The sequence below is a fragment of the Puntigrus tetrazona genome, chromosome 23, assembly GCF_018831695.1.
Source record: "Puntigrus tetrazona isolate hp1 chromosome 23, ASM1883169v1, whole genome shotgun sequence".
Classification (NCBI taxonomy): Eukaryota; Metazoa; Chordata; class Actinopteri; order Cypriniformes; family Cyprinidae; genus Puntigrus; species Puntigrus tetrazona.
Window position 1 is genome coordinate 4070795 of NC_056721.1, and position 20614 is coordinate 4091408.

At 38.9% G+C, this 20614-nt stretch overlaps 1 protein-coding gene across 7 annotated transcripts; it reads left to right on the plus strand.

The window, feature by feature from the left end:
• The first annotated feature begins 1 nt into the window (after position 1).
• On the plus strand, positions 2-20507 carry mybpha (myosin binding protein Ha). Of its 7 annotated transcripts, none has more exons than XM_043224721.1 (14): positions 3-1161; positions 2889-2933; positions 3143-3214; positions 4372-4503; positions 5277-5444; positions 8351-8439; positions 8520-8715; positions 8909-9048; positions 11135-11294; positions 14726-14895; positions 17220-17406; positions 17737-17782; positions 19995-20038; positions 20247-20507. In XM_043224721.1, the coding sequence occupies exons 1-12, from the start codon at positions 960-962 to the stop codon at positions 17769-17771; spliced, it is 1596 nt and encodes a 531-aa protein (XP_043080656.1). In that variant the 5' UTR covers positions 3-959; the 3' UTR covers positions 17772-17782; positions 19995-20038; positions 20247-20507. The 7 variants fall into 7 exon arrangements, with proteins under 7 accessions (XP_043080662.1, XP_043080656.1, XP_043080657.1 ...); XM_043224723.1 differs by having other exon boundaries at positions 4-1161; positions 14759-14895; XM_043224728.1 differs by lacking the exon at positions 3-1161 and adding an exon at positions 2203-2696.
• Positions 20508-20614: the final 107 nt, after the last annotated feature.

Below are 20614 nucleotides of genomic sequence, written 5' to 3' on the forward strand. Positions count from 1 at the left end.
TAATATTGCAAATATTACAATGCAGGCAGGAAACAAAAAAATATTGATTGTATTATGTTTAATGGATTGTTTTTTTACTGTAATTTATTTGCAAAAGCTTTTATTCATTCAATTGTTTTCTTCCGTTTAAGATGGATTCAAGTGTTTTGTTTTGTGGGTTATATACATTTAAATAAATTACGCCGAATGCTCCAATGATCCTTGTTTTCTAATTGGTACTAATAGTGTGTTCTTTTTGATTAGACACCACTTGCGCTACGTTTTAATGACTCTAGGCTCAGAAAGAAAGAGTCAGAACTAAATTGTGCTTACACACGATGCTAGTCAGTCACACTCTTACATCACAGAGTGGTGCGCTTCACAAGCTGACGTTTTGGGCAGTCTGACAAATATAAGCTGTTTTTAAACTACTGAGAAAGTTCTGGAAGGTACATGATGCTTTTTATAGTGTGGAGACCTCTTATATGTCATGAAAGCTTTAATTTAATATTGCAATGAGACAAATACATAGCTTTTATTGAGTTATTTAATGAACTCAGGCCACTCAGGCTCAGTGGAAAAGCTCATTTCTCCATTTTGCCTCCCTCTACCGCCTGACTGCACGTATGCACATGCTTGCATTCTCAAGTTTAGACAAAAGGGGGCGCCCTGTTGTGACATTAAAGCGTAAGCTGATGGTGATAAAAAAGCGACGGTCTATTAAAAACGAGAAAAGTAAAATTAGAGTCAGAAATATTTAGCCACGAAATAGGCCAAGCTACATGATGAGTTAAGCAATACTGTTAGTTTGAGTGATGAGGTGAGACCCGTTTAGGGTTATTCCTGAGTTGATAAGAACGGATTTATCAAGGCTATTTAAAGAGGAGGAGGAGTTCACGCTCAGGCGGTATAAATTGAACGTCCCGAAAGACTTTGCCATTTCAAAGACCGGCCGTCCTGTTGAGTTTTCCCCAAGCATCATGCCAGCCAAACCAGCACCTATCAAAAAGTCAGCTAAGAAGGCTGCTCCGAAAGAGGAGAAGCCAGCAGAGCCGGCTCCCGCCCCGGTGCCCGAGGCTGCCCCCGCCGAGGAGCCTCCCGCCGAGGCGGCGCCGGTAGAAGCTCCCGCTGAAGCGGCTGTGGAGGAAACCGCTCCCGCTGCCGAGGCACCTGCTCCGGAAGGTACTGCTCGTTATTACTTTAACAACGCGTATAAATATCAAGGCGTGCCTAACCCTAACACCATCTCATTCAAAAGACCTGATAGTCGCTCTTTTAATGGACGTCTGTCAGCTTTAACGAAAGAATAAAAGTAGGCTGTCATCTAATCAACAACACGCCTTACTTCCGCTCACTTAAATCTGTGTTTACCTATCATTTACCACAGTTTTCTGCCTTTAGAGTATTTATTTGTGTGTGTGTGTGTGTGTGTGTGTGTGTGTGTGTGTGTGTGTGTGTGTGTGTGTGTGTGTGTGTGTGTGTGTGTTATATAGGCTATATACTACTTATCTGCTGTAAATGGTAATGAAAAATATATCATGAATAAATGTAATTCTTTTCAGGTAGCTAATAGTAATAGCATATCTGTTAATTTACTTGCTTACTGATTGTGTCTAATAGTATATCAAAATACTTCAGTTTTATTATAGTAGCTTATACTGCTATAACTGTGTTTTTGTAAACTGAATTTTCTAAACAACCATATAATAGTAGAATATAGATTATTGTAAAAAGATAATAGATAACTTTACAATAATTGCTTATATTACTTATTATAAGTAATTATTGTAATGCTAATACAATTGATCTATTATAAGTTAGACTGCACGGTCACAAAACTAAATTATTATAGGTGTGTAGACGTTTCCCTAATATTTGTCTAACTCCAGAGTTTCCTCAGAAGCTAATAATAAAAAAAACAACAGGAAGCAACTGTGATTTGATCCGTGAGCCTTGTCTTACAGCAGCATTGTAATTTATACCTTCCTCTAACATGTACCTAACATCTTCTAACATTTATTTAACACGTAACACTAGCCTCTGCCCCTGCTGCTCCGGGTTAAACTGCTGCCCCTTAAGACGAAACCTCAGCGCAGGCTACGTTACACTTCAGAATTGGAAGCACTTCTTGATTATTAAATACAACATTTTTTCCATATAGAAGGCATTAATATATGCTTAATTAGCACTAATGTATGGCAAATATTCTAGTAATATACATGCTAATAAGAAACTAATAGGTGTAAACGTAAAATAAAGTGTTGCTGAATGACTATTACCTTCTTGAAATTATTTAGGTTTTGCATTTATCATTTCACTTGTAAAATATTTTAATTAAAAAACAAACAAAAAAAAAAACATTAACCCACATCTCAAGATCAAATCAAACTCCTCTCCCCTTCTGCATTTTGTTCGATTTTCTTTTTTGACACCTTAACATTGTTTAGATTTTGACTGATTCATCCAGCAGTCATCTATCAGAGCAATGTTGCACCTTCCGTAAACCGTTGTTCTGCTGAGTGCAAAAACCACCGTCACCAACAATGTGCGCTGTCAGTCGATTCTAGAGAAGGCTGTGGTTGATGAGTGTGTCTCACTGCATGCTTAAATTAAATAGCATGAGTTTTTACCCTGCTTTTCATTACTTTAACATCTTTAGTTGCCGCCAAGGACACCAGCGTGAGCACTGCATGAGGGGGATGTTATGTTAGGTTATGGTGAGTATATATATATATATATCTCCTGAAGTTTGTGCTGTGGAAGAAGGTGCTATTTCTGCAGCTGTTGCTCCATGACGCTAAACTACTATTACTAAAAAAAAGAAAGGAAAGCTTATTCTAAACAGTACTAATCTAGCGATATCTCTAGAGTGGCTCTGCACTAATGGAAGTTTAATGATTTGCTATCAGGCCCTGCTGAGGAAGCTGCTCCCTCTACTGATGCACCAGCTGAGGGTAAATCATTTCGCTTTGGTCATGAGTTTTAATTATTCCATTTCAGTCTTGAACCAGATGCTTAATAATGTGAGATCCACCCTTCAGAAAGAAGACAGTTCATAAAGTTCATTCTCAGTTGCTTTGAATGTGTTGTATTGATTGTATTGACATAGTAGAATAGTTGATGCATGTGAATGAATCCTAATTCCTGCATATTTGTTCATCAGCTGCTCCTGTTCCTGCTGAAGCCGCTCCTGTAGAAGAGCCTCCTAAAGCACCAACACCACCTCCTCCAGCAGGTAAACCATCCACTCCTCCATCCTATACGGCCACCCACCCCCCAATCAACTAGTCATCCACCCAATATATCCATCCTCTCAGTCAATAAGTCATCCACCCAATCTACCCCTCCATTCTATACCCTCATTCATTTATTCATCTGCCCAATTAATTCAGCCATTCATCTCTCCATGCATGAGTCCACCCAATACATCCATCAATGCATCCACAAATTCACTTAATCATCCATCAATGCTCACATCCACCAAATCCACCCAATCAATTCATCCACAAAAAAATCCACCCTCATCTATCCACCCAATCTCATTGACCCATCCATCCATTTACTCATATAACCCAATTTCAAAATTAACTCCACCCAAACATCCACCCACCCCTCCATCCTATTTAGCATCCACCCATTAATTCACCCACACAATCAATCAATCGTCCACCAAAAACCTCCATCCTCTCAATCAATTATCTACCAAATTTATCTACCCATTCATCTATGCATCCATAAATGCACCCAATAAGTTCATCCATTCTATCCATTACTTACCTTCATCCATCCACCTTATCAATCCACCTATCCATGAATCCACCCAGTCATCCATCCATCCATGCACACATCCATATTCATCCAATCCATCCATCCAATTTCACCTACCCATCTATTCATAAACCCAATCAATCCATCTGTTCAATCCATCCACAAAATTGACTCCACCTATTCATCCGCACTTCCATGAATCTACCCAATCATCCGTCCATCCACAAAATTCTTGCAATAAATCCATCCTCCCAATCTCACTTACCCATCCATCCACTCGCCCAATTAATCTATCCACAAAATTGACCCCACCTATTAATTAATTCATCTGTTTTATCAATCACTCTATCCATCCATACATCCATGGAATCTGCACAATCATCCATCCATCTACACAATCTACCCACCTATTCATCCATCCATCAGCCCAAGCAATCCAACCACAAATCCACCCCAATCATCCATTCATCCACTCACCCATCTAACAAATCAACCTCACCTATTCATCCATTCATCTGCTCTATTAATGTTAAGGATGTTACATCCATCCATCCAACATATCCACCTCCAGTACTGTTTTTCTGCTATGAATTCATTGTATACATGTCTCTAATGAATGTGCAGTGGTCACAAGCGCCCCTCAGAACCTCAGTGTGGATGATGTCAATGATACCTCAGTCACTCTGAAGTGGAGATCCCCGGAGAACATTGGCTCTGGGCTGGACGGATATACCGTGGAACACTGCAAGGAAGGATGTGCGTATATTCTCTCGGTATTGCTGATAAGCTCTTTAGGCTGAGAGATAGGGTTTCAATCATCGTGCCTTCTTCTTGAAATTGAACCATGTTGGACTATCAGATGTCATCAGAAAAGTGGGTTATATGACAGTCTGTTATAGCACCTGTCTTTGAGATGTCACCGCAGACTGATTTATAGCTAGCTCCTCTAGGTCTCCCTATTAGGAAGGGATGCTTTCAACCAACTGTCACTGTATCTGCACACCCCGCATTTAGATTTGTGGATGTATACTGACATCACCGCTAGTGTGTTGGGAAATTCATATTTGATGTTTTAATGACGTTTCATGTCAAAGTGCAGTTAAGTATACTATTTATTATGCTTATATTGTCAAAAAGTCCTAATGCACTAATGTATTTAGCATGAGCATATAAAGTATATATATCTTGTTGAAAAATGGTTGCTACCATATAATACCATATTAAATAAAAAACATACATATGTACAAACACATATTTTACTATATGGTGACTTTGTGAATTTATATCTTAGTCTACCCAGAGAACATACAAATGGATAAATTAACGCCTAATGGTTAACATATATCGTAGTGCCACTCTTGAAATAGGGAAAATTTATATTCCACTTCATTTTTGTATGAGGCCAGTCAGTCTATAACCAGTCATATACACAAAGATATAAATATTTATGAGTGTACTTTTGTTCAGATCTCTAGGAGGATTTAAAAACTCGTAGGTTCTCGTCATCTGTCCATTTTTACACTCTCCAGCTTCTGAATGGGTGGCTGCCAATAAAGAGCTCATCACGTCCAGCCGGTTTGTCATCAGCGGCCTGACAACCGGAGACCTCCTTAACATTCGTGTGGTGGCGGTGAATGCCGGAGGCCGCAGCGAGCCCGTCGCTCTGGCACAGCCCGTCACCGTCCGGGAGGTTGTGGGTGAGTGTCCTGCATGTGTGGGGGACAGATGAAAGAGAAGGGACGTCTCCGGTTACCGCACAGGTTCTGCTTACTTCAAACACTGATTACTTCATAGTGTTATACGCTCGGAGTGTATTCTCTGAGCCCTGGCTCATGTGGCTTACTGCCGGAGCTCAGATGACAGTGTGTGTTTCCCCACCGCGAGGCCTACGGCCCGTAGCTCGCCCAGCTCTCCTGCCCTCGATGGCTTCAGCAGCTGTGGGTATATAAATCCCACTGGCTTGTGCCGACAAGAGCTTTCATTAGCATTTAAATTATAAACATAAAGACCTAAGGCTGTCAGTGCAATCTGAGCTCAGGGCTGAGAAACACTGTAAACACATGCTCTACATTTGTCTCCTAAATAGAGCGAAGGTACTTATGCGAATGTGTTTTTTTTTACGATTTTTTATCTAAGGATCGTATGAACCGCTTTCGTTGCTGGTGTGACTTTGGTGACAGGTGCGGTGTGAAGAAGTGTTTATATTCATGGCTTGGTTCTTTGACCTTGCACTTCACCACTTTCATTAGGAAACTTGACCTTGAATCATTTACATTTACTTGCATGTAAAACAGTTATTAACCATGATGAAACATTACTATATGTCAGTATAGTGTTGCATGATCAATATAAAAAGCAAACAATATTTTTGACTTAAAGTATTTAAAGGAGACTTAAGGTATTTAAAACCAAATACATTTTAAGACATATGTCTTTTAAAACCAAACAGTTTTGGTCACCATTGACTTCAGATCTTTTAGATAATATAAACTATTCTGTTCCATAAAATAAATGATGACAGAACAATCTCTTATGTTCATGTAGTTAAATCTTCACATATAATTTTATGTTTTCAATATATATTTTATTATTTTATGTTATTAAATATAAACAATTAATCAGAATTAATTACATCCCAAAATTTTTTTACATCCCAAAAAATATATGAGTTTTTACTATATATATATATATATATATATATATATATATATATATATATATATATATATATATATATATATACAATACACATGTATATACATTTGCATGTATATATATTTAAAAAAAGTGTAATTAATCAGGATTAATAATTTGATAATTAATCAAACTTTTATGTAAATATTTGAAATATATAATAAAGGATTATAAATAAGGAAGGGAGGGAAAAAGGAAAAAAAATATTAAAGACAGTAAATTATGTAAATGATCTGAAACAATCTAAATAGGTTTTTTGAAAGGGGTAGGTTGGGTTTATGGGAGAGAAAATATTGTTTGGTGTGTGCGTGTGCACTTGTACAGCTGTCTTTGTGAGGGAGTGTTGAGTTTTAAATCATAGGAATGAGGACGATTTTGAAAAATGAGGATATTTTGGCCGGTCCACATTTTAAAGGCCTTTTTGAGGGTCTAGACTTGATTTTAGGGTACATGTTACAGGTTTGGGGTAAGGAGCTGGAGATTGCATTGTGCCAGTGTATGTCCTCACAAAGATAGCTATAAGGTGTAGGTAGGTGAAGGGCAATAGCACATGCAGCCTGTACAGTATGAAAAACCATTACATCTATGGAAAGTCCCCACTTTTCACAAAAGCAAATGCACGAGTGTGTGTGTGCAGATTTGTTTATATGTTTTCCTGGTAAACACGCCCCCTTGTGGCCATTGTGCAACTACAGGCCACTGTAATCCTAGGACCATTTTAACCAAACATCATTTCTAATCTTAATAATAATAACCCAAATAAGATCCCGGAATCAAGTCATTCGTATGTTATGTAATGCTATTATTAGTTCAAACAAGCCTGGCTGTTTGCTTAGAGACTCAAAGAGAACAGACTGTTCATCCATTCGGGGTTTAGCAGGTGAATGTTGTGGTGGATGGCAGCGATTCAAGACGTCACGCAGGATTACACATGAGAACGGTGACTGTAAAAAGGGTTTGAAGAACAAGGATGAGCTTTTTCACACATACAAGCACAGGCTTTGGGGTAATTAGGTCAGGTATTGTAAGGTAAGCTGAAGGTGAGCTGAATGTGAACCTTCAAAGCCAGCCACGGCTCGGAGTCCATCAAGCAGTGGGTCAGCAGGTCAGCAGCTGCTCTGGATCAGCAATGTGTGTCACTCCACAGGTGTCAATTGTTTCCTGTCATAATTGATGAACTTGTTACACTGGAGTCCTGGGAAGTGAGGATTAGAGGTCTGTAGGGCTAGCTTTGGGAAGCTGTTCTTTGATAGTAACAGATGTGACAGCCAATGGAGATTTAGATCAGAGGTCAATGCACAGCGCTGGCTGAAGCATGGTTCAGAAAGAGAAAGTGAACAAAGAAAATTAAACTAAAAATGAAAACTATTATATACTATTACATACACACACACACACAATGCATTTATTTACTCATCTAAAAAGGATAAGTTAATAAATAAATAATGGAGAAATCGCTTGGCAACAACACAACAAAAAGTCCCATAAGACAAAGAAAGAGGGACCTAGACAACATCTAGGGACCAAAATATCAGACTCAATAACAAAAATTCATATTGCAACTACAGAAATGAAAAACCTCTCAGAATATCTTAGCAGGGCAAAAAGCATACTTCAGATAATATTAATAAACAAAACTTTTATAAATGTAAAAAAGCACTAAAAAGCTAACATGTAGGCTATAAATAAACACCACATTCACATGACTTCACTGTTAACAAAATCAGGCTTTTTATAACCGTCTTAATTAACAATAACAGCAACAAAAATCCAAATTATACTTTTAAACAATTACTTTTTAAACAATTTTTGCTGAACATATGGTTCAAAATACACATGTTCTGTGAGCAATTTAGAATAAACCTAAAGTTTTGGCATTTCAAAGTTTTTCAAAGTTTTTTTCCCCTAGATCGGCCCAAAATCCGCCTGCCACGTGCCCTGAGATCAAGATACGTCAAGCATGTTGGGGAACAGATCAATCTTGTCATCCCGTTCATTGTAAGTTTCTGTTTTTCCTTGTCAAACAGCTCTGTTCTTTCACTGCAGGCTCTAATGTCTCATAATTCTCTGTATCGAAGGGCAAACCTAAACCTGTGATATCATGGACCAAGGATGGCCAGCCTTTGGATACGAAGAAGGTGAACATCCGCAACAGCGACAAGGATAGCATTCTGTTCATCCGCAAGTCTGAGAGAGAAGACTCCGGCAGCTATGAGATGACCTTGAAGGTCGACAGCTTCGAGGACAAGGCTAACCTCGTAATTCAGATCGTCGGTGAGACGCGCTGTGATCTAGAGACCTTTCGTTTCATTGCTCTTCTTGGACCTTGTCTATTTGTGTTCCTACTTGCATTTTCATTCTTAGTTCATACCTTGACACCTCTGTTCACCGAGTAAGACCTCACAGTGTAAAATGATCCGTACTAAGCACGCTAAATCATTTTTAATGCTCGGCTGTGTCTGTGTAGATCTGCCCGGTCCTCCTGCCTCTGTCAAGCTAGTGGACTCTTGGGGTTTCAATGCAGCTCTGGAATGGACCGCTCCCAAAAACAACGGCAACACTGAGATAACTGGATACACTATTCAGAAGGCCGACAAGAAAACTGGAGTAAGCATCACCATACTTTCACACTAATGCTACTAGTAACAAGAAATACATGTCAGCACTTCATCTACTGTATTAGTTTCTCAGAAAATGAACAGTACTTCCCTTTTTATTTAAGGAACAGTTTATTTACATACATGTGAACTGAAACTAATATGTTTGCATTCCTGCCCCCAAATAGAGATTATAGTGTGTCGCATTGCTAAGGTCTCCTCAGCTGCATCAAACAATTACAATGTATTTGTTGTTTAGTAATTGAATTATTTAGAATATTAGATCATATAAATGATCTAACAGGCCCTACAATTCACTACACATTCATTTTAATTTTTGTGGTCTGTATTGTAATTCTACTGTACAGTTTTAATATGAATCCACAGGTATTTCAAGTGAGAATGTCCCATACATAATACATATTACCCATATTGTTACATAACAAAGTATTACTTAACGGTATCCCACATTGAAAAAACAAATTAATCTAAAATGTCGCTAGTAATTTGCAGGGTTGCATAGAAAATAAATGCCTTTAAGAAGGCTAATCACTGACACTGACCATTTGTTAAAAAACTGACTCCTGGATGCTTTAAACAAATGTGTCCTCCTTCTGGGACCTTAAATCACGTCTTAAAGGGATACCTTATAGGCATAGTTCAACCAAAAATTAAAATTCTGTCATTAATTAGTCACCCTCATGTCATACCCAACCTGTATGTTCAGACCACAAATTAAGATAGACAACAATGACAAATTCTGACAAATTCAAGGCCAATAAAGATAGTAAGGACATCATTAAAATAGTCCATGTGACATCATTGGTTCAATTGTAATTGTAAATTGTACGCTATGATGATAATGTTTATTAAATCAAACATTTCACATTGTGTAATGTCACACACACCCAGGCCCCTCCCACGATAGTTGATTGACAAGGCTGTCTTGCCTTCGACCCTCCCTGAGTGAGCTGCCATTAGTCCTCCATTGCTTCGATGCCAGAGCAGGTTGAGACAAGAATGTCTCTGATTAAGCAATTAAGGTTTTTTGTGATTGATGTCATTATGAATATAGCAGTCATCATTTACTCATGATATCTGAGCCACTGAGGACACAGTGGATTACTTTTGCTTTTTCAGGGCATGCGCTGATCCACGATCTACATTAATGCGTATGTTGAATGGGTTTTTTTTGTGAATTTAATAATAACCTAATAATATGCTAGTTAGCAAGTTTTCTGATTAAATTAAGCCAAATGAGGCTAAAAGTAAACAGAACAGCTAGTCACCCCGCACAATAAAGGAGCGGGGTGAGCAGAGCTCATTAACATTTAATGAGGAAAATGCAACAAAACGGTTTGCTTTGAAAAGAGCTGATTTTAACAAAGTAAAAATAATGTTTTTTATACTACAGTTGAGACAAATTAATGACAAAAGTTTCTGAGTGAACTATCACTTTAACACTTATCAATGCGATTAAGTGACATCAAGCAGAGGTTGATATGATGCTCTAGGCTGTTTTTCCTTTTTTTTTACATGTTGTCATACTTCAGCGAAGCTGAATTTAGCCACCTGTCAGGCCTGTAAATCTAAATGAAGGATCTTGAGACACTGTATATGGACATGACGTGTCTATCTATAAGTTTGTATCTGGGTGTTCAAGGCATGGGTCAGATGACTTCTTGGCGGGAGATCATCAAATTGGGAAGGTGTAAAGTGCTGACAGATAGAGAGAGAGCCGCATGATGACATCTCATAACTCTCACTGTCATGATGCGAATCATGATACTAAACAGCTAGCTTGATGTGAATACAAGATGTGCAGAGATCATGAAGTACAGAAACACTTAATCTAAAAGCACTTTAGGCAAAACCACAACTGCTTCTTGTTGATATTTAACACTGTAATGAAACTCTTCTTGTTTACGATCTATTTATTGGATGAAACCCACAGGGAAATATTTTCAGTCTAGTTCACAATTTATTAATAGTCAGCATTCTATCCTGTCACTATCCTATCATTCTGTCTTCTCCATCTAAATGCATACAGTATATCTGCTTAAAGCTAATGCTATGAGTATTGCTGTTTTTGGCAGGACTGGTTCACGGTTCTGGAGCACTTCCACAGGCTAAACGCTACAGTCTCTGACCTTGTGATGGGAAATACATACACCTTCAGAGTTTTTGCAGAAAACAAGGTTGGAAGGAGTGAGAGTGCTGCTGTAACAAAAGATGCTGCTTGTATTCAGAAAACAGGTAAGCTCACAACATCTCATTGTTTTAACTGCAAAACACTTCAGACTTTTTTCATTAAAGGGATACTCCACCCCAAAATTACATTTTGGGACACTTAAAGTGTCCCTTTAAGTGTTATTAACTAGCACAGCAGCTGGTTATAAGCTGGTTTTGAGATGGTTTAAACTGGTGCTGATGTGGAGCTCACTGCTTATGGGCCAACACATGACCATTTAAAGCCATCTCAAAACCAGCTTAAAACCAGCTGCCATGCTTCAAAACATACCAAACCAACATAAGCTGTTCTTTTTTTTTTCAACAGGGTGGTACATGGTGCATCCGATTGATCAATGTTATAATCAGTTTTACAGAAATGTTCTTTTGACCTAATTAATCAAAGAATCCTTAAAATAAGCATCAAGTTTACAATGTTGATAATAAATGTTTGTTAAGCAGCAAATTAGAATGATTTCCAAAGGATTGTGCTTTGAAATTTCTTTCTAGGGATAAAATCCACACCAATACATTTTATGTTAGTAATGAATGCATATACACTTGCGAATACTTTGCATATACATATAAACTTCATGCATGCACCTGTAGAGACTAGTTTATACATATACATTTGATCCCTTTGTCAAGGACGCAGATGGTAACTGGAGTTAGAATCAATTTAGCTTACAGGACTGCAATAAAACTGCTCAGGCTCCTATGGAAGCATTCACATCCACAATGAATGGTTTTTCAGGATCAGGATGCACAAGAATGGGAGCATTTCCATTTATCTGAAATGCTTGGATGGGCTCTGAGCTCCAGAACAGAGATTGGGCTTGTGGCTCAATCAGTTAGAGGGCCAGTGATGGTACTGTATCCCTGTAGCAGGCAAGCACTGACCTGGTTCCATGAGTAAATCAGAATGTCTTCACTGTACAGGGTCCTGAACCTGTGCAGGAACTCCTGGAGCACCTCATGCATGAAGTCTTAGAATATGTTGACAACCCCATAAGGCATGACCTAATATTCATAGTGCCCAGTTGGGGTCACGAAGGCAGTCTTCCACTCGTCCCTCTCACATATCTGAATGAGGTTGTAAGCACTGCAGAGGTCCAACTTGGGGAATACAATGGTGCCAAAGCTGCTCCAAGGACGCGGTAGAATCAGGAAATACTCAGAACAGCATTGCTGGCCCCATTTCAGGTTCTCACCTGTCCTCCAGGACACAATGGCATTGTGCTACATGAACCACAGGGCACCCTAAGATTACCTCTGCAGTGGAACTCTCCAGAACCAACAGACGTTTATCCTCTTGATGTAGTTGGCCCACCTGAATCTGAACGGGACACTGTAGCGAACAAGCCTCCTGCTCAGGGGGGCTACTGGTTATTGACTGGACTTGGTAGATGGTTTTAGCTTTAGAAATTTGAGTTGGTGGAAATTCCCGAGATGAAAAAGAATTACGAATGGAGTACATGAGTGTAAGAATTACATATTAATAAGTGCTGATATTGTAACAGCCCTGTAATCCCTGACGAGACTCAAGTCCTCATTCTAACCATTGGCAGCAGCCACAGTCCTGAACTTGAGCACATATTCAGAAACAGAAATAGTACCTTGGTGTAAGTGGTATAATTGCTTACCAACTGCAGAATCACCCTCAGATCTGCCGCACACCTCTTGAAAGTGGTGGAAGAAGTCATGTACACTTTGTACAGTGGGACCCATTTGTCCCCAAATGGACTCTGCCCATTGCGGTGCCAGTCCAGTTAGCAGAGAAATGACATACGGTATTTTAGCTCTTTCAGGAAAAGATGAGGTTGCATTTCTAATGCCAGTGAGCACAGAAGTATGAAGCCCTTGCACTTTTACACCAGGTCAAAAAGGGTGCCGGATGGGCAATAGGACAGGCTAGGACAGGAGGTGGGAGAAACATGACGGGTGAAGCGGGTTATGGCAACTTGACAGAGCAAGTTAATCAGTTCCTTCATTGTGTCCGATCCGCTCATCCTGTCTTATGGTGTTGGTTGGAGCTTCTGTTATGGAAGTAAATGGAAACTGGAGTTAGAAGCATGCAGAAAGTATTTCAAGTAGGATGAGGCACTAGGCACAGTCTTTCAGAATAAACTAATCTGTAATGCAGGATCGCTGGAGAACTGGGAGACCAGAGAAACAGGAGTACGGGCAATGGAGAAGCACACGCCACAGTGAGCACACTAACAGGGACAGAAAATAGAAGTCAGATTAAAAGTCAGCAAAGTTTAAGCCTTCAAGAATATGATCAGGCAGCATGTCTGCTTCATACAAATGAGCTCAGACAAACTAAAGAGCTGTTTGCTTTATGCGGTGAGTCTGTCAGTTAAGTACAAAGAAAGACACAAACCAATGCTAACTAATGAACAAACCTAGAACAGATGTAGTAACGTAGTTCTGACTCCAGAAGGCACATAAAAGCACACATGACCTGACAGTCAATAATAAATATGGCAAGTTGTTACACTGCATAGCAACTGCAAACAGCTTACAAATAAACTTAACAATAATTTATATAATTGGTATTAATAAATTATACTAAGTGAACTGTAAACACATGAGGCCATTTTTTGGCAGCAACCGCTGACAGCACATAAGTGTTCTCACTGTGTGAAGACTTGGCTCTGCCTTGAGTGCTAATGACAGTCCTCATTCCTCACATCAGAGCTACATAGGATCTGCGTAACAACATGGATTATGCTGCAGTGTCGCAAAACTCACAATAATTTAGCAACATGCATCAGACAGCTCTAGACATGTGTTTATATAAGATCAGTTAACTGTCACACATGAAGCAGCTGACACTGAATTGTGACATTTCTTAAACTTTCTATTAATTTCAAAAGCATTGCGAACACAAGGCCTTTTACTATGCACTGTCTTTATTTCATATAAATTCTAATGATTGATGGACATTTTGCCCACTATACTTTTACATCACTATTTGATGGAACTGCCATTTGTAGTGGTGTCCATAGACATTATCGAGTGCACTAATTCATTCCCATAAAGCACCTAAGCAATGGGAGTGTACAATGAACTCTCAACGGCTAGATGCATGTAAGATTAAGCATTTTCAGCACGTCTCCTTTCATTCAGTCCTTCAAGTCTACTTTATCAAGTGCAAATCATGTATGTAGAGTGATACAACCAATGTCTTTAGGAACACTAGAAACGTTTAGGCATGTGTGTTGGAGCTTATCTTGCAAGATGGTTGCCCTCCAGAAGCACAATTGGACACCTTTGCCTTAAATTCACATCTACAAATACCTACAAATACAAACATTCAGACGGAGATCTCTATTACGCAAGCCTGACTGGGACTCTATTTTGCAGACTGGGAACCCACCAACCGCTTTTCAAAACTTGTAGTTTTGTGCATTCCTAATTTCATGTAACAGCTATACCCTCTGTACAACTGTCAGTCCCGGCTGAGGTTGTTGTCTCCTGTCCTGTAGGTATTGTCTACAAACCACTGGAGTACAAGGAGCATGATTTCAGCGAGGCTCCCAAGTTCACAGCGCCTCTCAGCGACAGAGCTGCCACTGTGGGCTACACCACGAAACTACTGTGCGCCGTGCGAGGCAGTCCAAAGGTATAGATCATCTCTTTCTGCTAATTTGGTATAGTCCTCCTCATCCTTCTTCCTCATTGTCTACCATGGCTAGATGTTTGTAGCCAAGAATTAGCATATGTGTTACTACAAATATACTTCTGAAGGAGTATCGTTGTAATTCAACAACAGCTGTTAATAATATGGTATCAACATATCCAAACGTCCTTGCGTTCAACCTCAATAAATAGCTTAATTATACCCATAGCTGTAGTCATAACGCACAAAAAGCACACTGCTGGCTGTTCCTGCTGACCAAGGAGGCCAGCTGCTAGACAGTCATGTGGGGACTGTGTTAGCTTGTCATTCCCAAGGAGGGGGATGGAGAATCAAGTTTCCAGAACAGCTGAGATGGATGCAAAATCTGGCCTAAATGCAAATCCTGGTAAGTTAGCCTTCTAGGACAGTCCAAAGTTCTTGTTCATTAAATCTAGTTGCGATGGGACCTGCTTTCTATTTCATGCTAACAAAGTTCCAGAGATGTCCGAGCTGTCTAGGGCATGTTGGATGCAACTGAATGCAGTTGGATGGAAATGTAAAACCAAACTACAATAGAACATGATATGTTTCACAGAAAAACAACTGAGTAATGGCTTCCTTAAGAGTAAGGATACAGTATTTATAACATGCTCCAAGTTATACAGTAGCAGAGTTTGAGTTGGCAGTCAGGCACTCATAAAGGACACTCAAAAGTCCTTGCTCTGGTTTGTTGTGCTGGGGCCCAATTTCCATTTGGCACCAACAGAGTGGACCTGAACTTGAACCTGTCTTGAAGGGTGTCTTGGATGAAGTTGGAAACTTAAAACCTCCAAAATCATAAAGCACCCCATGATGTAATTCCTAGAAAGGTACCATAGATAATTTTTTTCCCACATTCTGTCCCATGTTTATCCATGTCAGTTAACACCATTACACGTTCTTTTTGTGCTGAAAAATCAGGATATGTCTGAGACACAAGAGCTCTTGAGAGTGTGATAATGTACAGTAAGTAAACACTAGAATAAGCCAGCTCCTGTACTGTACTACACTACAAAACCATCATTGCACCATTATTCTCACATGGGAAGCCAGGTACTTTTGGGCTGGTTTATCCAGGTTGTAATCATATCGTGCCAAACCAAGCTCAAGTGCAAATGCACTTGGAACTGTTCCTCAGTTAATTGAATGATGCTCATATTTTGGTCTGCATTAATGACTTGGATAATCTAATTTTGATTGGCTTTTTTGGAAAGTCCACAAGTTCACTGTAAAGGAGAGTCCTTAAAGTACACGTCCTAGAAGTACTTGGTTTTAGCAGCGTCCTGTTTCTGTCTGTTGTGTATTGTCATGTCTAATAACTAAGGATCTGTTTTTAACATCAATTATACACAAAAGTATATCTAGCAGTAGATCATATTGTTTTAGCTTAGCTACTCTAACTACATTAGGCTGCTTCCTGTACATGTTTAGTATTAGCATAAACAAGGATAAACTAGCTTTCAACTGGTCAAAGGTGATTTAAAAAAAAAATCACTGTGGAGAAGAGATATGGGCAGGATTGGAAGGGTCCTCAAATTGAGATTCAAACTGAGGATGTCTTTAGCACAAAGGTGTTGTATATTAGCGCACTGCTGACAACAAGGCTAATGGTGCTGACACATAACATGTTTAATTAATGAAGAAAAGTATTCCCCTTTTAAAAAAAAGCATATAATTAGGTATGTTTTAAAGCTGGGCTGCTGGTTTATGCTGGTCCTTTGCTGGTTTATGATGGTCTTTTGCTGGTTTATGCTGGATTAAGATGGTCCTTTGCTCAAAAGCACCTTTGCATTAGCATTTGTTATTGCATCTTGATGAATGAAGCAATTTAGTATATTACGGACACCATTTTTGTGTGAAACTGAAGGCATTAGATCAGCTTCTGGAAAGTCACCCAAGGGTCATGTATACCAACTTGACCCATGAGGTGCAGTAACATGCTGTTCCAGCTGAACCTCGAGTAGGCAGAAATTCGGCGAATGAGACGTGTGACATTTTATATAAGAACCATGACACCTCTAAGTGTGTGTGAGGGATAAAATTAATTATGCCACTGGAGCATTAGCGCTGCAGTTGGGAATAGCTTCAGTTACAGCAGTTGACAGCATTGCTGTGGATTAATAAATGCCTCCTGGTCTGATGTCCTCATATTAATTACACCTTATTAAGAATGATTTTATTTAATTGAGGGAGTGTTTAAATGTTAATGTGTTAAATGGGCCAGTTGCGAATGATTTGTTAATGGTGGTTGTGGTCACGTCAGTTGAATTGACATATTTTGTTTGCAGCCTAAGATCGAGTGGCTGAAGAATCAGATGCTCATAGGAGATGATCCCAAATACAGGCAGATCAACAACCAGGGAGTGTGCTCACTTGAAATTCGCAAACCATCCAGCTTTGACGGTGGCGTCTACACTTGCAGGGCCAAGAATTCCCTTGGTGAGGCTACGGTTGCCTGTAAGCTAGAGGTCAGACGTAAGTACAGGATCATTTGCAGTTTCCTTGACATGTTAATGCTACAAGGTGTATTTCCAGCTGATTAGAGTGATATGGATCCTTTAAGGTGTTTATCCAGGAGAGGAATGGCAAGCAAGCATTTTTTTGTGCTGACTATGATTAATTTGAGTTGGTTTTAAGTAGGGTGACCATACGTGCCATGTTGCCAGGATTTCTATATGATCTAGGTTTTGGCTTTGTTTGCATGCAGGCCTATTCTGAGCATGCATTAATGTAATAATGTGTGTGTGTGTGTGTGTGTGTGTGTGATGGGAACACTGTTGTTCATCTGCTTTTTTTTTTCACCAGAGGTGATCATCCCAGATGAAAAAGACAGGAAATAAAATGTGCACAGGTCAGTAAATAAAAATGTGTATATATATATTTATTTATTTACAATTTCCTTAAATTAATTTTGATTATTCTTACCTAAGTTAAAATATTTAAAATTCAATCTTAAAATTTAAGTATAAACATTAGTACATCAGTATATGATGTAGTATATTTTTTTTCATGACTGAAGGCGAGTATCTTTGACACCAACACAACTGATGTCTCTAGGAAATTGTTATTTCTAACCACATTTTAACTGCAGCTGTAAATAAAGAAATAGCACTAAAAAAATGCAGTAATAAAATGACTTTAGGTAATTTAGGTGCATACTTAAATAACTCTGAACGGGCTGATCCCACAATTCTAGATGTGCAGCAAGGCATGCCTGTTATGTAGTAACACTGTTTTTAAAGGTCTGTAAATCCTGTTGAATGCACACTAAGCTTTCGTGAAGGTTTCACTGTTTCAGCAGCATCAGGTTTTAATGGCAGTAAATAGTCCATGTTTTAAACACCAGGCAGGAGACAGAAACTTTGTGTGTGTGTGTGTGTGTGTCTTTATAGGCTTTAGGCTTTGTTCATTTGCAACATGCATTTATGCCAAACTCACATATTTAATCTCACACATAATACTCTTCAACTGACAAACTACAGCAACCTGTGGTGGAACCCTATATAAAACAACCTGACGACATCTGTTTGTACACTTTGTCAGTGTGACTGCAGCTGCTCCCCCCGTGAGACACCCTTACATGGTGGAGCCAGCAAACTGTGAGAATGTAACCGCTCCCACAGAGGCCTGGGTGTCTGTTAGTGGCTGTGTGGGCTAAAAATGAAACTTTGACCTTGCAGAGAGCAGAGACCAGAACACAGCACATCACTACGACTTCTCACAGAAACACCGCGCTGGACGACATCTGACATGTTTGGTTTCCAAGCACGAAAGACCGGTTTACATGCAACACCTAAACCCTAGGAGCTGCAAGAATAAAAAAAAATGAGAAAAAATGCAGTATTATACCCTTTTTTTGACTAAAGGGTAGATGCACTAAATTTCACAAAATATCTTAAAACCATGTACAATGTAAGTTAAAAATGTATTTTAAGTTACATACAGTCGAGCCCAAAACATGAATTTTGAAGTTGTTAAATGAGAAAGACTTGTAAAGTGCATGTAAAACCCACATCCTTGTGGTTGTTAAAGGAACAGCTCACCCAAAAATGAATTTGCTGAATATTTGCGTGCCTTCAGTCCATTTAAGATGTAGATAAGTTTGTTTCTTCATCAGCTTTGGAGAAATGTAGCATCACATCACTTGCTTACCAGTGGATGCTCTGCAGTGAATGGGTGCCGTCAGAATGAAAGTCCAAACAGCTGATAAAAACATCACAATAATACACAAGTAATTCACACCACTCCATTAAATCATCGTCTTGTGAAGTGAAAAACTGTATGCATGTAAGAAACAATTCCATCAAGACATTTTATACTTCAAATTGTTTAATTTGACAATAAATGTATTGACGTAATTTGCCGTAAAGCCCTACATATATTTCAGTTTTGATGCAAACCCTTAACGCAAGCAACCTGAACAACAAGCTTTTGAAAGTATACTCCACTAACTAAAGTATGCACAGTTAAAAAAAATTGGGTTACACACACAGGCTACAGATTTAACCATGCTATGCTAATCCTAAAATTTGTCACATGCAGCTTACAATACCCTGGTGTACACAAAAAAATGTAAATATACTTTGGGCTTAATTAGTTTGCCCACAAAGAAACTGACAAGGTGAAAAAACATCGTCATACTTAAAGGGTTAGTTCACTCAAAAATGAAAATGATCCTGTCTTTAACTCACCTTTGAAGCATGCTATGTGCATGTGACATATCTTCTGTCAGACGAATCCCATCGGAGTTCTGTTAAAAATTGAAATTCAGGAATGGGGGACTGCATGATTTTTAATAGAACTGGCAGAAGAAAGTCACAAACATCTAGGATGCTTCAAAGGTGGGTAAAAACAGGATCATTGTCATTTTGTGGATGGAGTACTGAAAGATGTATACACTAAGCCTTTGCATTAAAAGTAAAGCATGCTCAGGTCAAAAGAGCCATTTTAAATTGGCTATAGGAAGACATCACATCAAAGAGCTCTACTTTTAGTGTTGAAAATGGCAGAAATACTTGTAACGATTGATGCAATGATCTCAAATCAGTCTTTGTCTTTTGCAGTTCTCCTGTTGAGGAGCAGGACATAAGTCTGTAGAATGACAATGGTGAGAAAACGAGTATCTGTTTATCTGCTTTACAAGTATCTGATGTTGAATACTATAAAAGCATGCCTTTATCTATCAGTAATGACAGTATGTGGTATGACCGCTAGTGCCAGACCTATTCAGGGCATGTGGTGTAGTTGAACAGCCCGGTTGTGGGTAGTGGCGTTTCCTGGTATCTGACGCACTTTCTTCTCTCTTCCTGCTGCAGATGTTTACAGTGGTGCGGGAGGATGAGCTGAAGTGTGCGCAGTAACGAAGGCTCCGACGTGCTTCTGTCATTAATTATTTCAACAAAATCTAAGAAACTTTGGACAGTTTCTCATTTTGCTTCAAAGTATCGACACCACATCAGTGAGCTAAAAAGACAATTTTTAGTTTTATATTGTTGCATGTATTTCAGGTGTCACTGTAGTTTGTTCCTGAAATCCCTCGTTCTAATTGAGTGTTTCCAATAAAAGAATAAACTTGCTATATTTTTGCAATGATATATAATAGTGTCAATGATAAAGGATATTGTGCCGTTTTTGATTTTCTCATTGGATATAACTCTGCAGTGAACCCGAATCTTATTTTGTA

What these genes read in the sequence shown, in the direction of transcription:
- mybpha (XM_043224721.1), top strand. Translation starts at nt 960, where the DNA reads ATGCCAGCCAAACCAGCACCTATCAAAAAGTCAGCTAAGAAGGCTGCT. An exon ending in CGAGGCACCTGCTCCGGAAG is followed by an intron (nt 1,162 to 2,888) that starts GTACTGCTCGTT and finishes ATTTGCTATCAG; the next exon opens with GCCCTGCTGAGGAAGCTGCT. An exon ending in GGAACACTGCAAGGAAGGAT is followed by an intron (nt 4,504 to 5,276) that starts GTGCGTATATTC and finishes TACACTCTCCAG; the next exon opens with CTTCTGAATGGGTGGCTGCC.